Raw genomic sequence first — 24,206 nt, forward strand, 5'->3', positions numbered from 1 at the left:
CTGAAACTTGAGGCAATGAACTGTTTGATCTAACAAACCTACATCTTTATGACTTTTTTCCTTGACTTTACAGAAAGTGGATGTCCCTGTGATGCTGAGACACCTGCGGGAGCAGAGGATGTTTATGATCCAGACCATAGCCCAGTACAAATTTGTCTATCAAGTGCTCATCCAGTTCCTGCAAAACTCAAGACTTATTTAATCTCTTCAAACATCTCAGAGCCAGCTTTGTGGATCTGACTGAACCTTTCTGATGAATGAGGGGAACTACCTTGACAACACAGTGTGCAATCCATGTTGCACTTTTTAAAGCGGTCTTGAAAGTAAGGAATTTGTTCTTTACTAGTCTCCCATGGATTTTTTTTATAGAAGATATAATTTATTTTTCTTAGAATAATTTGTGAATTACTTTAATAACTTGTAAAACTTATGGTGAGCTTTGAATTGAACTATATTTGACATGACTGGTCTGCATTGTAACACGTCCGTAGGGAAAGCAATCCTTCATAAACGTAGAATACTGGCCTTTATTTTACTACACAATCTCTGAAATGAACAGTTATTTGGCAGTGGGCTTTTTCTTACATAAGAACATTATGACCCAGATGTGTAGATTCTATGATTTAAAAAGAAAAAAGAAAGACCTGCTAGATGTCAAATACTGTTCTAAATGAGTGGAAGCAGAGGACACGCCGTCCTGGGACAGGGAGACCTAAGCCTCCGCATATGCGGGGCATGTTACAAAGAGCTCAAGCACAGGCTGTTGTGAGGGCAGAGAATTTGGGTGCTGAACTGTTCAAATTCCATGAGAATTACAGTTTTAGATTAGTCCTTAAAAAAGCAATATTGGATCTTTTAAATTAAGCCTTTGCTATTTGCGGTCCTTAAAGGTGTAAAAGTTGAAGCAGTATTAGAAAACTGACTGAGAGCAGGGTGAGACTAGTGCATCTTTTCTGTAGATATTGGTTGAGCAGTAGAGGAGTTTCAACTACATGCAGCTGAAAAAAAAAAAAAATGTATAAAATGAAGCATCTTATATGAATTGCACAGAAACTTTTATTGCCTTGATGGTCACATTGTGTGGAAAAGGAATCAAATTCAAGTTGGACATCTCCAGTCACCTGTCTTTGTTTCCTGTGTTTTCAGGGCTGTAGTTGTTTTATTTTCTAGTCCACTGACCTTTGTAAAAATGAATAATACTGTTTTTATTCTGTCCAGCAATGATTCTTGAGGGCTTTAGTTTAGGGTCTGCCTTGATTGTTTCCCCATCAGCATCTTGCGATTTGTGCATGTACCAAGCAGTTTTTTGGTATTGGTAGCTCTCGTCTTGTTAGGGTGTTTTTTGTATTAAATTGCACAAACCATCTCTCTTCTCAGGCTGCTGTTTCAACACTACTGGTCGTTTGGGTTCTCCCTTCTACTTATTATTACTCTTTTATCCTGGTAGTGTTCAGGGTTTCCAGTTAGGATTAGGAGCCTGTTGTACCAGACACTGCATGAGTACATAATGGACTAACAGTCCTTGACTGAAGTTCGGAACAGAAAAGGGAAACAAACCTGCTCATCCACTTCACAGCTAGATTAATGGGTTCCTAAATGGCTTGCCTTGGCCTAAAAGTGTCTATGGTAGAACTAAGAAAAAAATCCATGTCCTGTAAGTATTTCACCGGCCAGGCCTGTCCTCTGCTCCTTCTCCTCTTCTGTCCCTCAGCATTCAGCAGCTGTTCTGCACAACTTTGTGCATGATCCTTTCTCCAGACTGTTTATTTCATTGGAGCAAATCACATTATGAATTACCTTGCAGCATATGCATGGTAGCATGTACTTAAAATTATTTAGAAGTGACAGGAACTGTATTTCAAAAGAAAAAATAGCTTTAACAAGTCATGATGCAATTCCCACCTTGTTACTTATGGTGCATGAGACGGACAGAGAAGTTCCTGCACTGAGATTGCTCCCCTCATCATGCTGACTCCTTTCTCCTTTCCTTGCTACCACCTCCTGCCAGTGCTCTGCTTGGACCTGCTGGATGATGGATCAGGCTGGAAGGGAGCCCATGCAGACTCCCTAGCCCTGCTCAGCACAGTGTTGGACAGGCTTGCCCAGGGGGACATCCAGTAAAATTTCAAAAATTTCCAAGAGTGGAGGTGTTGCAACCTCCCTCAATAACCAGATGCAATGTAGTTACTCTCTCAATTAAATTCTTGGTAATCATTTCCCAGATAAATTTCATCTTTTAGTCCTTCACTGCTTTTCCTTCTTACCCATACCTCTGAATTCGTGGCCCCATCCTTATCTTTGGCTCCTTTCTGGTTCCATTTCCACCCCCACTCCAAGGTCACTCTCCTCCCTTTCCAGAATCATGCTCACTTTGTCCTCCCTCTGCTTGCAGTTTTGCATCCCCAGCACAAGCTGGTGTCCTGTTTTTTTTTTCTCCCCATTTCCTACTGTTTTTCCTTCCTAAATGACTCTTCATTTCTTCTGAGGATACAGCTGCTATGTGGCATTATGTGAAATGCAGTTGTTTGCCTTTCTGCTAAGAACAGTTTCATTAGCAGCAGATGGGATAGGTCAGGTTGACATTGTTAAAGGCCATGGGACATAGATTCCCAGCTCCCAAACGATTCAGGTGCATCCTAGAACAGACTGCAATCCAGAAAGACTGCGGTGCATTTACTGTTTTGGAGAGTCACAATTACTGCACTCATCTGAGAGCATCTCACACTGCTGCTTTTCTGGAATTTCCCTACTACTGTGTGGCAACAAAGAAAACCAGTTGTTCTCCTGTTCTTGTTTTAAATGCATACGGCCAAGCCATAGCTAGCTTTAAGTCAATGTATAAAGGCCTGAGCCAAGTACTCTGAGTTCAGGATCACTAAGGGGACCTACACTCCTGCTTTTCCCTAAGTGCTTCAAGGGCTTAATCTAAGGCTCTGTACCAGAGTCCTTCTGAAATGCATGTAAAACTCTGCTTTTTTGCTGCGATGCAGCATGGGTGTAACAGTGTGACAGGAATTCTAGTAGAGATTTTCAGCAACCAACAAATGGCCATGAGTTCTTTAGCAGTAGTATCTTGACCATGTTCCTTTTAGGGATCAGTTGAGCTTTCAGTCAACTTCAGTTTTCTCTAATTCCTTCTGCCAATGCCAACGTATCTCTTGCTACATTAGCAGCAACCATTTTAAAGTCTTTTCAGCAGCATCTGCATGATAATTGCACAGAGATGCTTTATATCTGGGAAACAAGCCAAAGAATAAACCTTGAAGCAAAGTGTATTAAATTAGTTATCTCATTTTAGCTTTTTGAATAATTTCCTAATGATGAATTAAGTTTGAACTCAGAGCTGTCAAGTCCCATTGCTCCACTTGGAATTTGAGAAGTAGAAAATCAGGAGGGAAAATAATCTGCCCCTGTGTCTTATTACTCAGTTATTCTTGGCTGAAATGCATTCTACTGTTTCTACAGTCAGTACAAAAAAGTTACTTCATAAGAGAATGTAAATAGCTGTGTTTAAAAGGAAAATTAAGCAAGCGTCACATTAGAAGTGTCTTAGAAAAATATTAATTATGAAATGGCACCAAAAATCCTTTCCAAATTAAGTCAGTACTCATTAATGAGCCAAATAAACGGCCACATAGTAAACAGTCATTTCCAATTAACTCCTAAGACGGCTGGTGTGGTAGATAGAAGCCAACGTGACTCATTTTTTCCCTTTCATTGTCAAAGAATGGTGATTTTAAACTTTCCCTTTCATCTGACTTGTCTATTTTTTCCTGACATATTTTATCTTGACTTGATCTGCTTGCTAATATCATAAGTGAATTGGGGTGGTGTGTGTCTTTAGAGGTTCCTTTCTACCCCAGCTTGCAAATGAATCTCAGCACGCCAATGATTTATTACTGAAATGGGTTACACTTTTGTAGGGGAAAAACTGAACCTCCTGACTTGAACCTGTTGTAGCTTTATCAGTCCTAAACCACTTGGGCAGTATTTCCTAACCCTTCAGGGAGTGACAGGAAAATGCGTATTGTCTCCAGTTTCATTAGTCATTGTAGGAGTGAAACCATCAGACTTAAAGCAGCAGTTCTGTTCAGTTTCTGGCCCACAGACATAACAGCAGAATTCTTTAGCACAAGGGGAGGACAATTTTGGGTTGCAGCATCACATACTTTTTAACCCCAAAACGTGACAGTGAGTAGGTTACAGTAGAACAGTTTCATCCATTTTGAGTGAAGTTTGGATTGAAAATCTTATTTAAAAAAAAAAAAAGCACCAATTTAAAGAAAATGGAATCATACCTTAAAACATTGGAAATCAGCAGTCTTCTCCAAGGTTCCCATGTTGCAGTCTGGCACTTCTAGCCTATGCTCCTCAGATTAATTTCTAGGAGAAAGCTTACAGTGGGTAAGCCTTATTTGGGAATTCATTCTGTGTCTTCTCCTTTTCATGCACTTTTAATCTATATTTTCTTTCACAATATTTAACAGCTTCTTTTTCTTTAAACTCATAACAATGTTTGCCTTGAGGTTGCTGGCATCAAATTTTCGCATAATGTTGTGGTCAGAGCATTTCATGCTTAACGTTGTCTGAGTTGAGGATGGGAGATCGCAGTTGAGTCGCTCACCAGCAGTCTGCCCAGCGCTGCTGACATCCAGTTTCTGTCCTCCACGGGCTGTGCTGGAGAACAGCAGAGCTGCACGTCAGCTGCTCGGGTCCTAATTGTTCCAGCTGCTGCCCAGGCCTGCCTTGGCACCTCTTGTCCTCGGTCAGCTGAGGTAAGACAGAGCTTGATCCCACAAATCCCACAAACCTTCTATCACATAGGTGTATGGGGACCCCAAATGCTCAGCCTTACTGGAAGTAGTTTTTCCTTAAACTAGTGTTTCAGGTGAAAGGAGACTCACCTGTGGGTAGCAGGCATCCGTGGGGAAAATTCAGCAGTTAGAAACCATACAGTGCTGCTCACAGCAGCCAAGTTCCCAGCACTTCTCTGGGCTGACATGAAGACTGAATTAGCTGTTGTCAGTCTTGCTAACAGTCTAGGAGCTGTGCGCTCAAAAAGTAGAAGTATCAGTATGGCTGATCCCTGCTGGAGCAGCTCTCATATCTCATTGAGAGGTTAAATTTTGCTGCTGTTTTTAGGGAAAAGAATACACGTGGAACTCAAGGGTGGCACACGTTTCATGAAATAAAGGGTGTATCGTACTGAAGGAGCAAATATTCATAACTGATCTTGCAAGGTAAAACACTGCATGAAAACTTAATCTCCATAAAATTGTACACAATTCTGCTGCTGTATGTACAGTTCAGTTGTGGAGCATGGATTTTGGTGTCAACAAGAGAAGTGTCAACAAGAGAAGGGCTACAGGGCCAAAATCCTGAAGGCAACTGTCCCCAGCTCATTCTTAGCCTTCTGTAAAGGTTTTCCTCACAGAACTGAGGAAGCTCTTGCCATGTGAGAGAAGAGAGGAGGACATCACGCATGCAGCCACATGTAGCCTTGACTTGCAAGGACTGTGATTTGAGGAAGAGAACAATTGGTTGTTTGGGCTTTTGGGCCAACAAGAGAAGGCTGAGTTCTTAGCCACAGATAAATTCCTGTTAGATTGTGAAACAAAACAATACTGTGCAGCTTAAAAATAGCAGTGTTTATATAAATATTTAAAAGTAAATAGATTTTGTTAGCGTAAGATATTCTAAAACCAGTGAAATTCACTTGGTTCCTCTCAGCCATTTTTCAGCTGATGTTTTTCTCATTGTTGAAGTGTTGATACTTTTGATCTGGGCACAGACTTAACTGAGAGTTTCCTTGCTGCAGTAGTGGGACTTTGCCTTTGGAGAGTGGCCTGGAAGTCATGGGTAGAAGAACAGCTCTCATTGGAGAATCCCAGTACTTTTTAACAGTGGAAAAAAAAAAAACCCTAAAAATCAAACAACCTATATTCAATTTCAGGGATCTGCTCAAGTATTAGTGCTTAATAATTTTGTTTTTCTTCTTCTAAATCATCTACTTAAAGACAGTCAGTGTTTTGGATTGAGTCTCTGTACTCAGACACTTCAGTGGAAGCAGTCCCTGAGCAGGCAGGCAAGAGTGAGGAAGGCTTCCTATAAAATTCTTCCAGGGCAGGCTGGTATTTGATGCTAAAGGAAGAAAGATAATTGAAGGTAGCACAGGGTTCAGTCCCAATAGCACAGCTGGCAATCAGTGATTTAGGGGCTTCCCAAGTTTTATATTTATCCTAATTTTTGTGTTTAAAAATCCCTGATAGCTCCATCTTCAATGAATTGTTTTTAAACCCATTTATTCCTCTGGCCTTCACAACATCCTATGTTGGTGAGTCCCACAACTTAATTATACATAAATATGTAAGAACTTCCTTTTTGTGTATGTTAAAAGTATTTTCTTGCTGCTACTCGGAATCTTTAATTAAAAAGAAAAAGCTTTTTAGTGCCAGAAACATTGTTAATAGTTTGTTAGTTGTTTACCCTGTTGAGATTGCTCCATATGGAACACGTTTTCCTCATTGGTTAAGTACCTTTCTTTTGATATTTTACAAAGGAGAAGAGTTTACACATGCAGATGACTGTAATATTCCCACATATAATTGTGTGGGTCATGTTAAATGAAATAACATGTTTAAATAAGTTTTATGTCACTGGATTTTACTGTCCTGTTTTACTTCAGTATTTTTATGCTTTGGTTGTATTTGTTCTGTAATTCTGTACATGACAATTTAGCTCAAAAAGTAATCTGAATCTCACCCTCACTGTATGTATACATTTTGTAGAGAAATGGGATATCAATTACATGCCCTTCCTGTTCCCCCCATCTCCTGTTAGGGATGAATGGCAGAACTATGCTATGATATTGAAAGCCTTTTTTTTTTTTTTTAAATAAATCTATGCATGCTATTTTATATCTTAATGTATTATTCTTATCAGTACATAAGCTTATGCTTGTCAGTTTTATCTTATGTATAGAACTGATTACTTTTGACAGTATTTTTGCACTGTTTCTTCTCTTTCTCTTTTTATAAAGTTCTATTCGGCATTAATTGACTGCAATATTTTTTTTTACCCTTCACTGCCTTTATGTAAATAGAGCCTTTTCAAATATGAACATGTTTTCCATCACTAAGTTTTTGTTTTTTTTTTTTGGTAAGGCTGTCCTTCATATTCACAATATACAATAAACCATTTTTTTTCAAGGAAAACAATGCTTGAGTTCTTTCCTCCGCTGGCTTAATGTGGTCTGTATTTGCACCTTCTGTGCTTGTGTTAGTTTTCCATGTTAGCCTGATTGGCATAACCAAAGCTACACTGAGATCTGAAGAACCTTCTATAAATGGCACACCAGTGTCTCAAGGAGAAAGCTACTTGTGCTCAAATTAAGCTGCTCTCCATTCTCTAATGTTGAGGTATAGCTCTGATCGGAGCCTGGACTTGACATGAAGGTGCTATTTCCCTACACCAGAGTTTGCATGACAAGGTTAAGGTAGGCTCAAAATAGGCAGCTGGTACACCCTTTCTAGGCTTGGCTGTGGTTAAATGGTCCTGAATCTCTGGAATCGTAAGATCTGGTGCAGTTTTATGTATTCCACTACCAAATGCTTGCTAAAGAGCACTGACAGCTTTCAGCAAAATGATCTGGTGAACCCTTGCTCTCTAGGTGTTTTATTTTCAGAGGAACACTTACAAGTAAGAAAATAAGATACTTTTAAACAGGAGTGATGTGCTAGCTCTCATTGTACTTTCTAAGCCATGAAAGCAGTAAAGAACAGTCATTTAGTTTTACTGTGCAATATACATAACTCTGAATGGTACTGGAAGTACAGAGCCACTCTCTCTTCCTCCTCTTCCTCCCTTCCTCCTTTAAAAAAAAAAAATCTCCTGCCATCAATCTGAAGAGAGTGGAAAAAAAAACTCCAGTCTTACAGATGTGTAAGGAAAGCAGATGTCCTCTGGACTGTTTCCTCAGAAAAGGGTCTTGTCCCTCCACTAAAAGTAACAGCTAGTAGAACGGCTTTAATCCACTGTAATAAGTTTATCTTAATTTATAAAGGGGATTGAAATACCAGAAGTTGCACGATTCATATCTTGTGCAACGCTTTTGAGCTCTGAGACAGGTGCCAGCAGGCTCTGTGCATCGCATGCTGAGCTCCAGGTGCTTACAGTGACACATTCCTACCTGCTAGGAGCAGTGATGGACCTGCAGCTGAACTGCTGAGGGAAAGGTGGTGGCTTTCCTATATGACGCACAGAATTCATCGGCCCTTTTTCTCCTTTCTCTCAGCTAATTCACTGCAAGCAAAAATGATTTGTGAAAAGAGAAATTGGATACTAAGCCACAACAACAATAAAAACCGTATGGGTTTTGCTCATTAATTGGACAGATTAAAGGAGACCACTAGGAGAAAGCGTCAAACTATTTGCAGTCATGGAAGTGTACAAATGGAATCAAGAGAGGTCAAGACCACTTTATTTTACACTAATAAGATGCACATTAAAATCCTTAAAGAAAAATTGGCCATTTTTGCACGAGCAGTCAAGAGGCATATCCTCTAAGTAATCATGGCTGTTTCCTTCAAAAACAAACAAACAAAAAAGGCAGTTGTAGGTTTGTAGAGGCTAGAAACATTTTGCAAACCCTCAGTGTGTTTGTCATTCCAATTATAGGACAGAACTGTGTTCATACTCTACCGCTTCTCAAAGCGCTCCTGAAGGTTTCCATAACAAGGCTTTTTAAATAAAGGTTTGAAGGATTGCATAGATTCAAAGGCTCAGTGGTCCTCTAATTCCTTTTTGATCTCTGAAATGTATGGATGATCTTTCCCGTGTGCTACTTCCATGATGGCAATTGCCTATGAAGAGAGAAAAAAAATATTCACACAATTGATTCATATATAACACTAGGCTATAAATACTCTTTAGAGGTTTGAAGCAGTCTGACACCTCTAGCTACATTTTGTCCCCTTGTAGTCACAAACCCAGTAGGAAATGAAATGAAATTCAAAACTAAGTAATAAAGGTTTTTACATTCATAGAATACTTCTTTCATCTTACAGGATCCCAAAGCACCTTTCAAAATTATATTCCTGACAAAATTACTTTGAATGCAGCCAGCTCCAGGACAGAAAACTGTATGTGGGGTGGCTAATATTCTGGCAGTACACTTAACCAGAATCGGATGGAAGCTCTATTCCTACCGATTCGTCCTTCAGCTGCCAGAGCCACAAGCTAGTGGCTGGGCTAGTGCAGAAGTTGATAAAAGGTATATCAGACCTGATTCTGTAAACCCTTCCCTGGTTCCAAGGCCACCAGTGCTTTAGGAAGGAAGCAGCTTTTGAAGTGAAAACCAGATCTCTTCAGCTTGAGGCTCTGCTGTGCCAGATTCCCTGCCACTTCACCTACAGATGGCTCTGTTCCTACAATTGAACATTTTGGACAGCCAAACCAAATGCCCTGCAACCTCCTGCCAATATCCACACTGCACTACAGAGTGGCTTACAGGAGAAAGATTTCCACTTGAGAAAAGAACAGCAGTGCCCCAGACATACGTAAGTTGACACAGCAGCAGATGGGACTGAAAAAAGTAAATTTGGAGCATCTGAGAATATTTAAAGACCACAGTGGTAAGATGAAGCAAACAACTGCAGCACCCTGACAGTAACAACATTTAGTCATTTTCCCCTCAGGAAATTCTATGGAATTATCCTCTTCTATTAGTTAAGTTGATACAACAGGAGCCTTAGGCTCTATCTCGGCAGCAGTGAGAAATGACTCCATCCCCCTCCTGCCCCCAAAGAAGTGACAGCCTTCTGGATGAGCTTCTGCAAAGTGACAGAGAACAATGGTTTTGTTTTTCCACTGAATTCTAAACTTCGGGGGCTGGGATAACTTTGGGCAGTCCCTGCAGGCAGCTTTTGGAAATGAGTCATAAGAAAATGTTTGTGTTAGGAAGCTAACTATGCCAACCACCCTATCTACAGCTCCCCCGCTCCCCAACCCGTGTTCACTGTGGCACCAATCCCAGTTTTAGTCAGAGCTGAAGCACCGCAGTGAAGACCCTGCACATAGCAGGGGGGTTGAAACTAGATGATCATTGTGGTCCTTTTCAACCAGGCCATTCTAGGATTCTATGAAGAAAAACCTACGCTAATTTTGAATCAGCTGATGGTTACATTTGAGAGTGCATATTCCTGCACCATCCTTCACCATGGCTGTACAGATTTGCTGTTGTTGGCTAAAAAATTGCCAGCATCCTAAAATGTAAAAGAACAACAACAAAAAAATCCATGACATTCCACACCGAGCTATTATATACTGCAGTAATCACTGATACTTAGGAAACAAAAATAAACACTTGTCCAACGACAATAGGGGAAGAAAGTCAAGAAGCATGCAATGGAATAGTAAAAAAAAATAAAAAATAAAGGAATAAAAACTTAAAGAACAAGGAACAGACTTATAAAAAAGGGTGAAGAAAAATGTAAAATCTAATGCTGTATTTGCCAATTTGAGCATTACCATATGCATTGAATTCCCTTCAGCTATTTAAAAATCAAATGGTTCCAGAACAAATAACCACCAAAAGCATACCTAGTTTAACTTGGAAATAGAAATCACAGGCATCAGTGAAGCACAGTGTGCCTTTCATAAGAACCAAGTGTTTTTTTCTGCCCTTACCATGCAAGTAAGGAGAAGCTGAAGTTCTGCTCCAATTGCACTAGCACAGCTCTAGTTCAGTGAAGATGTGTAACAGTGGAAGTCCACTGTGAAAAAATAAGGCTCCTTTTAATAGAGAACAGACCCAGAGTGCAACTAAGCCAAAATTCCTGTAACCAAACAAATGCTGCCTTTTCTACCAAGCCAGGCTTACCAACAGAAGCATGTCACGTTCCAATGACTCTGTGCCTGAATTGTTATTATTAATGAAGAAATCAGGAAATACCTTCTTCAGGGCTTTATCTCCAGCTGGTCTGTTCTCCAGTGCCATGTACAGTCTCCCTAATTTCAGCCACATGGAGGCAACGTTCAGTGAGTAGGAGGGATAATACTTACTGCAAAGGAGAAAGAAAATAGACTTTATCAAACATGGCAGACCCAGAGCTTCCCCCTGCCCCCTGCTCTACATCTCCTGCCCCTGCCCATTTACTGCTCAGCCCCTCTGCTGTACTGCCAAGAGCCACTGCCAGATTTTTTCTAGGATGGCACTGCCTGGCATTGGGAACTAAACTGAAGCTACCATATGCCTCTGAACAGCTGTCAGATGGCAGTGACTTTCTGTCACTGGTTTTCATCTCTCCAGAAAATAACTGCATTGTTACCATTTTTCACCCTCTGCAGAAATAACTCTGCTTATCCCATAACGGTCAGTCTTTAATGGAAAGCTGGGGTCCCTCAACGGTGTACGCAGCACTTATCAGCCCCGCACTTGCTTCTCACTGAGCTGACAGAGCCCAGTTCAGCAGAGCTGACCTGGAATGCAAGGCTTGGAGCCAGAAGAGCCGGGCAAGTCCCAGGGAAGATAAATAGTACAGATCCCCAGGGAGAAAGCACTGGCTCGTTCTCTGTATCACTGCTCTCTGCCAAGCGATCTGTGACTTGACGTTGGCATCTGCTCCAAAGGGAGAGCTCCACTCGTGCTCCTCCCAGCTGGCAGGAGAGTCACGGCTCAAAGATGAGAATCTGCTTGGGAGACCCATTGGCAGGATCACATGCAGTGTGTAACTGGCTGGCTCTAGAGAATAAGACCACTGCTGTAAAAATACAAAAAAAAAGTATTGGGGAAAATACTAATTGTTTCCTACAGAGGTTATGTGCTGACTTGCTCCACACAGGGCTGCAGTCTGCACGCTCTCCCATGCCTGCAGCTCTAGGGCGGTGTGGAGAGCAGGATCGTGGGGCACCTCTAAGCTCAGCTCCAGCTCCCTCTGCTGCTCAGCGCCAGCCCTGGGCCCTGCCCTGCTCCTGCAGTTGCTGCTGAGAGACGAGCTGGGAGGGGGTTGGGAAGCTGGCACTAACACCCGGCTTTGCCTCCATGACCTTACACAAAAATGGACTGCAGGCACACTTTAAAGCTCTGCTTTAGTGAAGTATTAGGAGAATATTAAAAACAAAAAACAACCAGAATTAGCACAGTACTCGTGGTGGGATAAACATATTTTGAAACTCAAAGCATGAACTTCAGGCTGAAGCTGTGTACTGCAGGCCACATTCTGATAGTAACAAACTGCTGAATACAAGCACTGCATTTCAAGCAGTGACGTCACAAGTAGTGCGTTTGTACATTAAGTACTCAGAGAAGCAATCTCTGCCCAAACTTGTCTTAGTTATTCAGATTACTGAATTGGAGCATTAAGGAAAAAAAAAAAGTCTCATATTTACCTGTATGGTCTGATAATTTTTTGCCCATAACGCAGTGCACCTTCCCAGTCCTGCACGTACAGACAGACACCCATGGCCTGGTACATCATATGTAACATGTAGACGTTGCTGTCTTCAAACACTGCACCCATCTTATCCAGGCTGAGCTCACAGATCTCCAGTAATTCACTGGGAGGTATGCAGAAGTCAAGGAACCCAATGCACAGTTCTGATCAGACAGCTACCAGATAATGTCAAAAAAATAAAATAAATGTCCTAATCTTATTCAGAATGGCTCTGAAAAGTCTTTTTTCTCTCGAAGGGCATCAATGCTTCTGTGCTACTTTGTGAGGTATTCCATGCTCAGAGGCACTGCTCATGAGATTATTTCCCCTCCTACTCAGATTTTCTACAAATGTAACCTTCACATTTAAAAAAGCAACAGAGCAGTCTGCTTTCCTGAGCCACTGCTGCTCCAGTGATCTGTCAGATGAAGGAGCAATGAGATTCCCTGTATGGTGCTTACTCAATCAGGTCTGCTTCTGGCCCAGTGAATCTTTCATTTTTGTCCCATCATACCAGTCAGGACAGGTAGGCTAGTGACCACGAACAATAGCTGCAGTCCCTCAAAACCAGGGAACATTACTGCATGCTAAAAAACACAACGTTGTGCTCATTCCAGGCTCTGGCTTGTTCTGTGCAGAGAGCGTATGGCGTGCTATTAGAAACTGACAACTGCAAGGAACCAACAAATACAGGGTCCCACAGCCCCACACTTGCAATGCCAAACTGCCTCTTGTCTCCAGGCAGAACTCTCCAGCCATAACAAGGACAGAGGTATGTTTAACTTCTAGAGGTCATACTACTTCTCCTTCCAGGTACTTCTGAAGCAAGTCAGCAAGTAGGCTTTAGGTCGTAGACCAAGCCAGTGGAGACAAGGTGAGACAAAGGATATATTTGTAGTGTTTGGCTCGTCTGAATTCCTCTATCACGTTCCTGGCATATTTGATCATGTCTCGTACCGCCTCTGCTGATGGAGGATCATTCAGCTTGCGGATTTTCAGTTTCTCTTTATCCTGAAGGAAACACAATGGATGTCATGAATGCAGGTTCCAAGCCCTACAAAAAAAAGATGCATCTGCTGCACAAAATTAATAAAAAGACACAGATGGGGACTTAAGCTTGTCAAAGAATGTAGAAACAAGGGTAGAATGTGCACCTGCAATTTTCTCTAAAACCGTGGCTGGGAATCCTAGAATCCTTTGCCTCCCAGTTCATCTGCCATCCTCTACTTACACGAGGTCCCTTCTTCTGAAAGATCCAAGAGCTTTTTGATTTTGTGATGAAAGCAGCTTTACATAGAAAATTTTACTGCTTTTGAGAGATTAGGGATTAAAATATATTTAGCTTTAAGGCTAGAAAAGTTCAAATACCTTAGGCCGTCCTCCGTGTGATAGCTCAGTGGAAAATGGCATGATATTAAATGAGAAAAGTAGCCTTCATAATTACAAACAAATGTATTTCCACATCTTGTTGTTATATACAACAAAATGGCTTTCTGCTGGACAGCTCCACTTGCTCTTATCTTTCTATCTAACTTATTACTTCATGAAGAGTCAGCTGCAGTCTAGAGATAATCTTTTACTGTTTAAACCTCACACTGTTGCTAGATTTCTTTTAACCCTCATGATTTCAACTGTCAGCTAAGAGGGCTATAGAGAAATCTTCCCAGCAGTGAAGGAGGCTGAGTGACGGTGATTCCATGAGCAGCAAGTTACTAGCAATCACAGTGAAATCCTGGCTACTATTAATTCAGTGGGAAAATGATTGAGGTAACTGTGGGAGAAAACACAACTTCAGCGTCAACAAAATGGCCTCAAATGAGAATACCGAGTAGTATTTGGAAAAAAAATTACAAAATACACTGTGTAGAGGAAAGGAGATGGCTGTCTGGTCACTTTGGGTAGCAGCTCTTAAATAGACACTTCTGTGAAAATGCAGAGAGGAGATGATCTAGAACTTAGGATCATGAATTATGCCAGTCAGATCTATCTTCACTAAAATGACAGATCTGCTGCAAGAAGCTTAGTTCTCCTAGGACCTCCACTGAAGGACAATCAACCAACTGGCAGAACAGGAACAGCTGTTGTTGGTGTCTGCTGAGTTCAGCTGCCTTTCCCTCCCATGACAAATGCTTTTGTTCAAAGTAACTAACACCTTGTTTTAAGGAACACTGTCTGCACATTTGCCTTTGTCCTTTGAAAGGCACCGAGTGATGTCTAATGAAGGTAAATCTGGCCTGTGACCCAACACTGTCCCGTCAGTGACAAGAATGATACGATGCTGTTTGCAGGAAATCCCATTTCACAAATTCTGCTGGGTCTCCAGATAATCCAGCAAAATCATACACGTAGAATTGACAGAGATGTCCTAACCAGAGTCTACAGCAGAACACTATGCCAGAACAGGACCCCAGAAATGCTCCAACCAAGGCTCACTGAGTCAGAAAACACGCAGTTACAAAACTCAGTTCTGATCCAAATTCTTTTGGCCAGGTAGTATAGACACAGCATAATTACCTACTTCTAACAAAGTTTTTGTCTTCACTTTGTAGCTCAACTTTAAATGAGCATCCACCTGGAAATTTTGTGATGCGTCATAATTGAAATGTCAGGAAAGAATGAGTATAAGAAAGTCTTATAGACAGAAAAACAAAAAACAAGCCCTCTCTCTACTGCTCTACTTTCCAATATTTAATTAAATCAGATAGAATGTCACATCTAGGGAGCTGGGTAAGTGCCTGACAGTCAGAATCTCTTGCCAATTTAATCCTGTTATTACCTTTTCCTTCATAGTGCACTCCCTGCAATCACAAGTGAAAAAATAGGAGTCTCTTAATCTGTCATTTCTGTCTTCTGTGGGATACAACAGGTCAATATAGCTGGTAAAAACCTAGGCAGTAAAAACAACACAATAGTCAATGAAAAGCAGTACAAATACACATATTTATTGCTACCAGTTCTGTGGAAATCATATTTAGTATGACTGACCCAATTTGTGAATCCCTGCAGCCACATCAACTGCCTCTCCCCTCACATTCCAAACCTCTCAGGAGCATCGGGAGTTGTCATTTGTGAACACAACCTGACAAAGAAGTGTTTCCTTTCCTATTCAGTATGGAATTTCCCTCACATATTACGCTGGCTTAGATCCAGGTGAGGAAGATTCAGGTGTGGATAAGGAAACTAAGGAAACTACAACACCATAAATATCAGACTTCTGTCACGACTACAAAGAGATGCCGACTCTTCAAAAGTAAAATAATGACTTCAGGTATCCAGCCTGGAATAAATCACCATGGCCTGTTTTTTTGCAGGCTGGAGTCTCAAATTTTTCCTTCTGAAAACTGAGTAAAACTGGGGAAACAGCAGCCACTGGTAGTTTTAGAAACTTAGAAGACCTTTAGATCTCTGAAAAGAAGGCCCAGTGCTCCAGTTCTAGGAGGATGAACATCAAATTTACTTCAGTGGCAACACTTAAAGAAAACCTACTTTTGATCATTTTAAAAGCCTTTCACATGCACTGTTCTAAAGTTTTCCTTTATTTCAGTGGTCACCAAAAAAGAAACCCTTCAACTAGCTTTAGTGTTGTTTTTTAAATGACATCTCCCTCAAGAAATATGCCATAGGCGGTGCAGTTGATAACTCTGCAGATCAAGAAAGACTTTTAGTTTCATTTCCTCATTTTCAGTTATTTCAAAGTAAAATGCACGTGTAATTTGATGTTACATACACTCCCAATCTTTCTCTGTGATCTCACAGCTTCTCCCACACTTCTCTCCTCCCTTCCAAGCATGCGAAACGTAGGAAACAGCATTTACAGCAACCACTTACATTTCTGATGCAATGCCTATATTGAATCTGAAGGTGGAGACATAGGCCATAAGACTGCACTGGGCCCAAACAAAATCACTGATCCACTTCTGTAAAATTCTTAAATGTCAGAAGAGAGACTGCACAAAAGCAGTGAGATCAGATTATTCTGCCCAATACCACAGTGTATCTGTAGTGACTGCCAACACCACAGTGAGATCATAATAAACAACACACTGAGGAGTTGCTCACCTGCATTACCCCTGTCCCAGCAACTGAAGTCACTCAGTTCACAACGGTGAACAGCTGCGATCCAGGAAAACCACCCCTATCCCCTCCAAAATTACTATTACATACTTCAGAAATCAGCTGGAGTTGTCAAAATCAAACCTGAATTTGTTTTGATCAGCATTAACCTTGAAGGCTAAATTAACATTATCAAATGACCCATAATGAACCTCCACGCAAACTCCATCCCCAGAGTATTTTCATCCCATGTAGATACATGAACAATTTCCCCAAGTCTGCTTAACTTACATATTCTTAATTTTAAAATAAAAAAAAAAAATTAAAATTAAGTAAGTAAAGATAAGCTCTGCAGCTGAAGATTTGCTGCCAAGTTCATTACTTGACTGAGAAAGTTTACCAGGGCCTTAGTTTATCCATCACTGTTCCGCTTTGCTCCAATTAAAAACATATTCTGTTCTTTTGTGATTACACAGCTAAACTCAGCTGAGTGATATGACTGGATAGAGCATCCACAGCACATGGGACTGAAACAGAAGTCAGAGAACTTATCTGTTCCCGTTTACCTTGTTTATTCTGGCTTCACTTCCATTACTATTATACTGGGAACTATTACAGCAGTAATAATTTTCTTTGATCTTGGAATTTCAAAGCACCAGCCAGCAAAGCATCAGCAAACTAAGCCTCCTTTTACAGATGGATAAATTGAGATGGAGGGCAGCAGATGTGCAGTGACTGATGCAGGTGCCCATCCCTTGTTTTAACACAAAATAGGATACTGCCTCCTAGAATCACTTCAGCCTTCCTGCGCCACCCTAAAACTACATCTCAGGCTTCTCTGAGAAACAAGAGATCCCTCCCTCCTTATTACTGAACTGTCATCTAATTGGAACAAAGACTGAAAATGGGATACATTCAAACTGTACACCTACCTCTTCTCCAGGCTCAATCTCTTTCACAGCTCTGACTTCAGCCAGTATCCCTTTGTAAGTTACGATCACATTTGGGCAACAGCTATGGTTCATCAGTGCAACACTGTAAAAACAGAAAAGTGAACATTTTTCCCTCTCCACCAAAAGCAACAGGCAAAAAGTTAAGCAACACTTCATAAAACAAACAAGCCTGAAAAGACTGAGTCAGTCTTCCTCTACAAGCTGTTCTTAGTGAGGCTTAATATGAAGGTAACCTGGGGAAAATCTGTTGTGTTGTTATTTATCCTATCAATATGAAAAATGGCCATTTTAATGAATCACTGCAATTTTAAAATCTTATTATAGCCAGATTAGGCAAGTTATTATTTTCCCATTCTTACAGTGCAACGGTTCAGCTGACAGGGTATTTGCACACCTTAACTATCAACAACCTATTTAGCTGTCTGTAAGAAACAGATCATTTTCCTCTGAGAAGAAAGAAAGAGAAACCCACTTAGCTACAAGGAAACAAACAAATACAGTTGCTAGACACATTTAAGACCAGTGTTAAAATTTTATCTCACTTCTGTGCAAACATAAACAGCTTCCATGCTTAAAGTGGGAAGGAGATCTCTGTTTGATATACCAGCACACAAGTTACACAAAAAAGCTCAAGACTGCTACTGAAAAATATTTCCTCTCATACCAAGCTAGGAAGTGCAATTTGCTGCTTATTTAAGATAAAATGTTGAATTTTAAGTCTTTCTCTTTGGAGCTATTGAAATAACAATCATGTCTTTTCTTAGTGGCCCAGATGCTGAGCATTTACAAACAAAGAATGGCGTTCCACTTGATTCCAAATGATCCTGGTTTCATATTCTTCTCTTCCCTCCATGATCCTGTTCCTGGCCAAGATTTCACGGCCTCCAGGGATAAGAAATAAACACTCCAGCCCTCCTGAAGCATGGACCTGTATACGGCAATCAAACCCTTCTCTAACGGGGCACCAGGACATTTGAAATTGCTTTGACATAATTACTACTAGTCCACACCTCACAGGGAAGTTGATATAAGTTGAGCTGATAGCACTTGCAGTGTGGAGTTTGCAAAGAACAGAGACAGAATGGGAAGTACAGACTTAAAGGGAAAAAAGTTACACAGTCTCACAGAGAGCTGTACCTCCCAGTCCACAAACTGCAGTTAATGACTAACATCTGCAGTTTGTTTGTAAAGCTGAGGAGGTTGCACATATTTTTTCCCACTGTTGAAGCAACATAAAGCACGGCAGTTTATAAAACATCTGAGGAGGCTGAAAGAAGTTATGAAAGAGATTTATGGTTTGCAAAGGAACAAAGGTAGAAGGGATGTTTTTTTTGCTAACATCAGGTGAAGCATTATACCCAGGCAATGCAGAAACCTGTGGATAAAGCAAGTCACTTACAATCCTTCTCATTTAGCTTTGATCATTACTTGATGTCCCTGTCCAGAACCTGCTAACCAAGTAAGTCTGTCTCCTACCAACCTGCGTATAGTTCAAAGCCAGAACTACAGGACTTCAAAACATATTCCAAGTACAATTTTACCAAGTTTACTAGATTTATAAGCAGAACTGCTGCAAATCACTGGCAGATTGTATTAGTTAACATATTTCAAACGTGACAAATTAATATTAACTCTTTGATTTAATTTCTTTCAATACAGGCCTACTCCTAAACATGTGTAAGAGCCTTTGTTTGTCTTTAAATAAGTGGTTTTTATTATTATTTTTTAAATATTAAACTTAACCTACTCAGGAAATATGGCTGATCCCAAATGAGACAGTTCTTCATCTTCAATCGTGAAACCATTGCAGTTAACCTAAGAAAAAAGAGAAAGAGAATTACTCACATTCTGGTCAACTTACATCACATTCTCATACTTAAAAGTTAACAGCCAGCATTTGCTTACAGTTTTCTTTACATCGCAGCAGTATTCACGGAGAAACTACATGACATCTCAAAAAGTGAAGCGAAGACAAAATCCATATCCAAAGGAACGTGCAGGACTACAAAGAACTGTCGTTCCAATACTTGTGTCTGCTCAGGACACAACACCTAAGGGATTACACCTCAAAATGCCAATCGAGAGAAACGAGGTTTGAAAAAAGCACCACAAAGTGTGCAACAAAGTAGACCACTGCAAACATCATGTGTAACAGCAACAGGGCAAGGAGATCTCAATTGGTCATTGCCAGCAATGGGCTGAAGTAGAACTGTGCATGCAAGGAACAACGCAGGGATGAGTAGCAGCAAACTCAGCCAGGCTGGGGCACTGCAGAGCTTTGAAGGAGCATGTGTTACTGAGATCTGGCACAACGAGGATGTCATCTGGTCAAAGGCTGCACGTATGAGCTACAGCTGAAGCAGATACAAAGAACAGAGGGCTAGAGACAGACTGGAACCTCACATAGGCATAGAAGAGGACAGAAAAAGAACAGAATGCTTGAGGAAGCATAATAGTAATTTAATCAGAGAATAAAAAGCTTATTCACATATATTTCTTATAGGTTCAAACAGGTTTCAAAACCTTCTCCTGTTTTATTCTCACTAAGCTCAAAGGAATGTTTCCAGACTTTCAACTCTGTCTGACTTAAGTGACCTAGCTGTACCTCAAACGAATTCCTTTATTCCATTTTTACTGCAAGTCACATACATGCCAGCCCAGAGAACCCTAGCCACACTCACCAGCCTCTCCCCCTAAAATCCTTAAAATCCTCACAGAATTGCCAGAAAAACACTAAAAGAACTACTGTCACATAACGAAGTCCAGCTGAAGCTATAATGGGCACAAGAGCATTCAGTCAAGTACAGTGTAAGTACGTGCTCTGGAAGGGCAGGAGGCGACAACAAACACTACTGACTGTAATGCCCCACAGGCTGGAATGCAGCTTGGACTAGATTTTAGAAATGCACAAATGGTTTCCAAAGCCACCCCTCAGTTATGAATTGTTCAGGATGAGTTCACAGCTAAGTGTCTTGCATCTCTGATTCACTTACCAGTATTTTTGGTAAATTTATTTGTTCTTTATTTCTGTTTTAGCAAGTTAGCATCCAAAGGCTCCCTGATGAGCAATAGCCAACATGTGAGCATACCTGAACCAAAACCAAAATGTAATTGCTGAATACAAAAGCAATAGAAGAGAAAGATTATATCAACAGCAAGTAAGAACATAAGGCTACAAAGGCTGACACAGAGAACAGCTTGATGGATCTGAATCACAGGAAAATATTTAAAAATATGTAGTGAGTTATCATCAATTCCCCCGCACTAAGCCAGAGACAACCCACTTCTTGAATGCATCATACCACAAATGACACACGAAGAGCAAATAGAAGGGATGAGATAGCACTGTTTTCCCAGAGGAATGCATGACTGAAAAAGGAAACAAGGAGCGAGTAAAGGGACTTGAGCAAGAAAAGGCGACACCAAAGTTGTTCCAATGGTGGAACAGAGAAGGTGCAAAGTAAGGCACAGGAAAGGATGGGACACCAGAACTTGAAAGAAGAGAGAAACTGAAGAGTACAATGAGATGAGACTGAAGAGGTAAAGTGAGAGTCTCAAGAGTTATGCTCCAGAGGGACAAAAGAGAGTAAAACGATACCTACAGCTGGGGAAGAGAGAGTTGAAGGACTAGGATGCTTTGAACAAAAATCTTTGCTCCACTCTGAAAGATAATTATGCCTTATCTGATTTGGAAAGGAACAACATCAGACCAAGACCCAGAAAGCACTGAGCAAGGAGTCAGAGGTATCCTAGTGCCAAACAGCTGCCCTGAGTTACAGGGAGAAAGAATGAATGGAAAAGCAAAGTAAAAACACAAAGCCAGAGAAGCAAAACAAAGGGACAGCACCAGATCTTTTAGCTTTTAGCTCAGGTTAACTAATCATTAGAAAATGTGTTTGTATGTATCAAGCACAGACCGACCTCTGCTTTTTCCAGAATGATGCATAATGGAGCATGTTGTATCCTGTAAAACACCTTTCTGGAACTTCCAGATGATCTTTGGAGATTTCAATTTAAAAAAATATTAATGTCTACAGTTGGAAATAATTGTCTTACAATTAAGATGAATTCATTTGACACCTATAGGTGACATTAGGCATCCAGAGGAAGATTGTATAGAATACCAATTCAAGGAGTCAGCAGTTCACAGTAATCACCTGAAGTATCCAGGAAAGGGCATGAAGAAAAACTTATTATACAAAATAACAATCTTTGGGGGATTCTAGCTACATTCCAGTACAACTATACAGAAACAATGCAAGAAACTGGATGTACAGATTTCTTTAAAGTATCCCTCCAACAAGTCAAATTGTCAAGTCTTTAAAATAGAAAACCTTTTTACTGAAGGGAAATGTATAGTTTGGAATAACTGAATGAAGAACAGATGCCACACACGCTGAAGAATCATACCTCTACAATGTAACAGTGCCTGTATTAAGGTAATAGTAACAGTGTCTCCTTACTGACACACAGCTGGCTATATGAAGAGGGTGGTGCCACTTCAGCTTGCACTGCAGCAGTCAACGTTTATTCATAGCTCAAAATTAAACTTTTTACTCGGAAGTATAAAACTAGCTTATTTTGAAGTACAGGAGAAAAAGAAGAAAAAAAAGATGAGGGTTCTTTCAGCATTTCATTTCTGCATTATTTCACCCACGACAACACATCTGATGTGTATGAAAATCAGGTGAGAGGTGACATATTTTAGAACTTATCTAATAAGAGATCCTTCCTTGCCTTCATCTCTCCAGATGACAAAACTAATTGATTGCATTTAAAAGCCATAGGTCAGATAAAATTTCAGGCTGCTCTTTCCTATTCTCTGCTGTTGAAATCCTTTGAAGGCAAGCAGCTTTCTTTGTATGTCCACCAACAGCTGCACTATGCTTGGCTCGAAGCCTAACTTGGACAGGGTCTATTACAGGCTGTTTCCCATTTTCTTCAGTGTTTGAGAAGCACTTCACGAAAAATCTGAAGAATCTCTCCCTCACTACTGAAATGGAGCATATCCAGCCACTTCTGGCCAAGGAAGTGCATCTTTGCCATCAAGCACGCTCAGCTCTCCCCAAGATAAGCAAAGAGCTATCACTTCCATCACCAGTAAGATTTTGCCCCTTTCACAAAGGCTGAACTCCTCCTACAGTAGCATCCACCTAAGCAGACTACATTCTAGCCAACTTACTTGTGCAAAGAGAACTACAAGAGCAGCATTGTCAGGGTACTCCATGTGCTTTGAATAAAAGTGATGAAGAGCAGCAATGTCGTTCTGAATCAGCTCTCTCTTTTCATTGTCTAGTTTGTCAAGGTCTGTGGACAAAGAATACATTCCATTTCAGTAAGAGGAACACTCCCCAGAGAACTTCAGTTAGGCTTAAGTTAAACAAGCCTGGACTTAAACAGAAACCCCTCAGAGCAGCTCTCAGAAGTAGCACAAGAAGCGTCTGTTCTTCCATAAAGATAATGCTTCTTCTGCCAAGGCCACGCTTATACTACAAGAACATGCAGGATTAAAAATCACTTTCTAAATATCTTTTTATCAAGTGGTAAATGGACAAAAAAAATATCTTTGTTGGGAGAAGGGTTACACTGTTTAATAGGCATTTGTTAGCCCTAGCAAGCAGACAAGCCATCTCTCTAGAAGCGTATCTACTGTAGCTAACTGTCCTCAGCTGTTTAAGATGACCTTATGAGCTACCTGGTTCCGTCTACTGTAGTACAAAATGCTTTTAGATAACACATTTCTTCAAATATGCTTTACAGAGTGTAAGCCCCTCATACAGACCGAATCTTCATCAGTATGAACCGGTCAGATAAGGAACGCTACTTATTTTTGTTCTCAAAATTACTGCTCTCAAAATACACGGTCCTTCCTAGCAGAGGCCCTAACCACTTGTAGCCATGTGTGACAGTGACTTCACAAAGTCTGATGTTAGCAGTGGGGCTAGTCACCAGGGCTCCCTTTGCAGCAAGAGGAGCATAATATAAGGGTGCCTGGGAAGGCAACACACTCTGACCTACTGCAGGGACCTGCTCTGGCATGCAGCAGCGCCTGGGAACACCCACATCTCTGGGAGCTACAGGGCAATTCACAGAGGTGTGTTTCATCTGCTGGTACATGAGGATAACAAGAGATGGCAGGAACATCAGGTGAAGTGTCCTGGCCTCACCTGCCAACTGTACTCCCCTCAGGGTTTGCTCAGAGATGTACCCTCAGGCCCTTGACAAGTTGTAGGCGGAGCCCACAGGACCTTTAGGTGCCTGATCCACACAAACTGAGCCAGATCACTAACACTGTACTCCTGGTTCTTTCCCTCCTTTAGGCCCTTTCAGTCTCAGGAGCAGAATTCTGCAAAGTTTTTCCTAATCCTCTTTCTCACTGTAGCAATGCCATCTGCTCTTTCCTGTTCTAAGAGAGAGACAGCAAGCCATCAGTTTCCCCTCTACAAAATAACAGTAGAGAAAAACATTCTGAAAAAGGTTGCACAACAATGGAAGAAGCCTTTGTCAGAGCAGATGTGAACGGCAGGAGAGTCACAAAAATATTGGGAGAAATGAAACGCAATAATTTGATGGTAATTAGGACAAGCCAGAAATAGATTTTCAACTTTGAGCTAAAAATCAGGTGCCTTTTCCTCTCCTGTGTAAGTTGTTACAAAGAGCAAGGCTACTGCTGAGCACGACGAAGGTGTGGTAAGAGGAGAATCAACAAGACAGAAAGAACAAGAGGGAATCTTACTACCAAAAAAGAAACAAAACAAGGGCTCCTAGA

At 40.9% G+C, this 24,206-nt stretch overlaps 2 protein-coding genes across 2 annotated transcripts in view; one reads left to right on the plus strand and one right to left on the minus strand.

Moving 5' to 3' along the window:
- The window catches only part of PTPN14 (protein tyrosine phosphatase non-receptor type 14), a 109,127-nt gene extending 101,910 nt beyond the window's left edge, over positions 1–7,217 (plus strand). The window contains exon 19 of the mRNA XM_085219248.1: positions 74–7,217. Coding sequence (XP_085075374.1) covers positions 74–202 — 129 coding nt within the window. The 3' untranslated portion in view covers positions 203–7,217. The remainder of the gene's footprint in view (positions 1–73) is intronic.
- Positions 7,218–8,457: 1,240 nt separating this feature from the next.
- Positions 8,458–24,206, minus strand: part of SMYD2 (SET and MYND domain containing 2) — a 28,025-nt gene continuing 12,276 nt past the window's right edge. The window contains exons 5-12 of the mRNA XM_085219249.1: positions 22,620–22,744; positions 19,185–19,252; positions 17,417–17,519; positions 15,208–15,318; positions 13,322–13,442; positions 12,388–12,562; positions 10,952–11,060; positions 8,458–8,861 (exon numbers count right to left, since the gene is read on the minus strand). Coding sequence (XP_085075375.1) covers positions 8,781–8,861; positions 10,952–11,060; positions 12,388–12,562; positions 13,322–13,442; positions 15,208–15,318; positions 17,417–17,519; positions 19,185–19,252; positions 22,620–22,744 — 893 coding nt within the window. The 3' untranslated portion in view covers positions 8,458–8,780. The remainder of the gene's footprint in view (positions 8,862–10,951; positions 11,061–12,387; positions 12,563–13,321; positions 13,443–15,207; positions 15,319–17,416; positions 17,520–19,184; positions 19,253–22,619; positions 22,745–24,206) is intronic.

The sequence above is a fragment of the Meleagris gallopavo genome, chromosome 2 (assembly GCF_905368555.1).
Source record: "Meleagris gallopavo chromosome 2, MGAL_WU_HG_1.1, whole genome shotgun sequence".
In the NCBI taxonomy this organism is placed as follows: domain Eukaryota; kingdom Metazoa; phylum Chordata; class Aves; order Galliformes; family Phasianidae; genus Meleagris; species Meleagris gallopavo.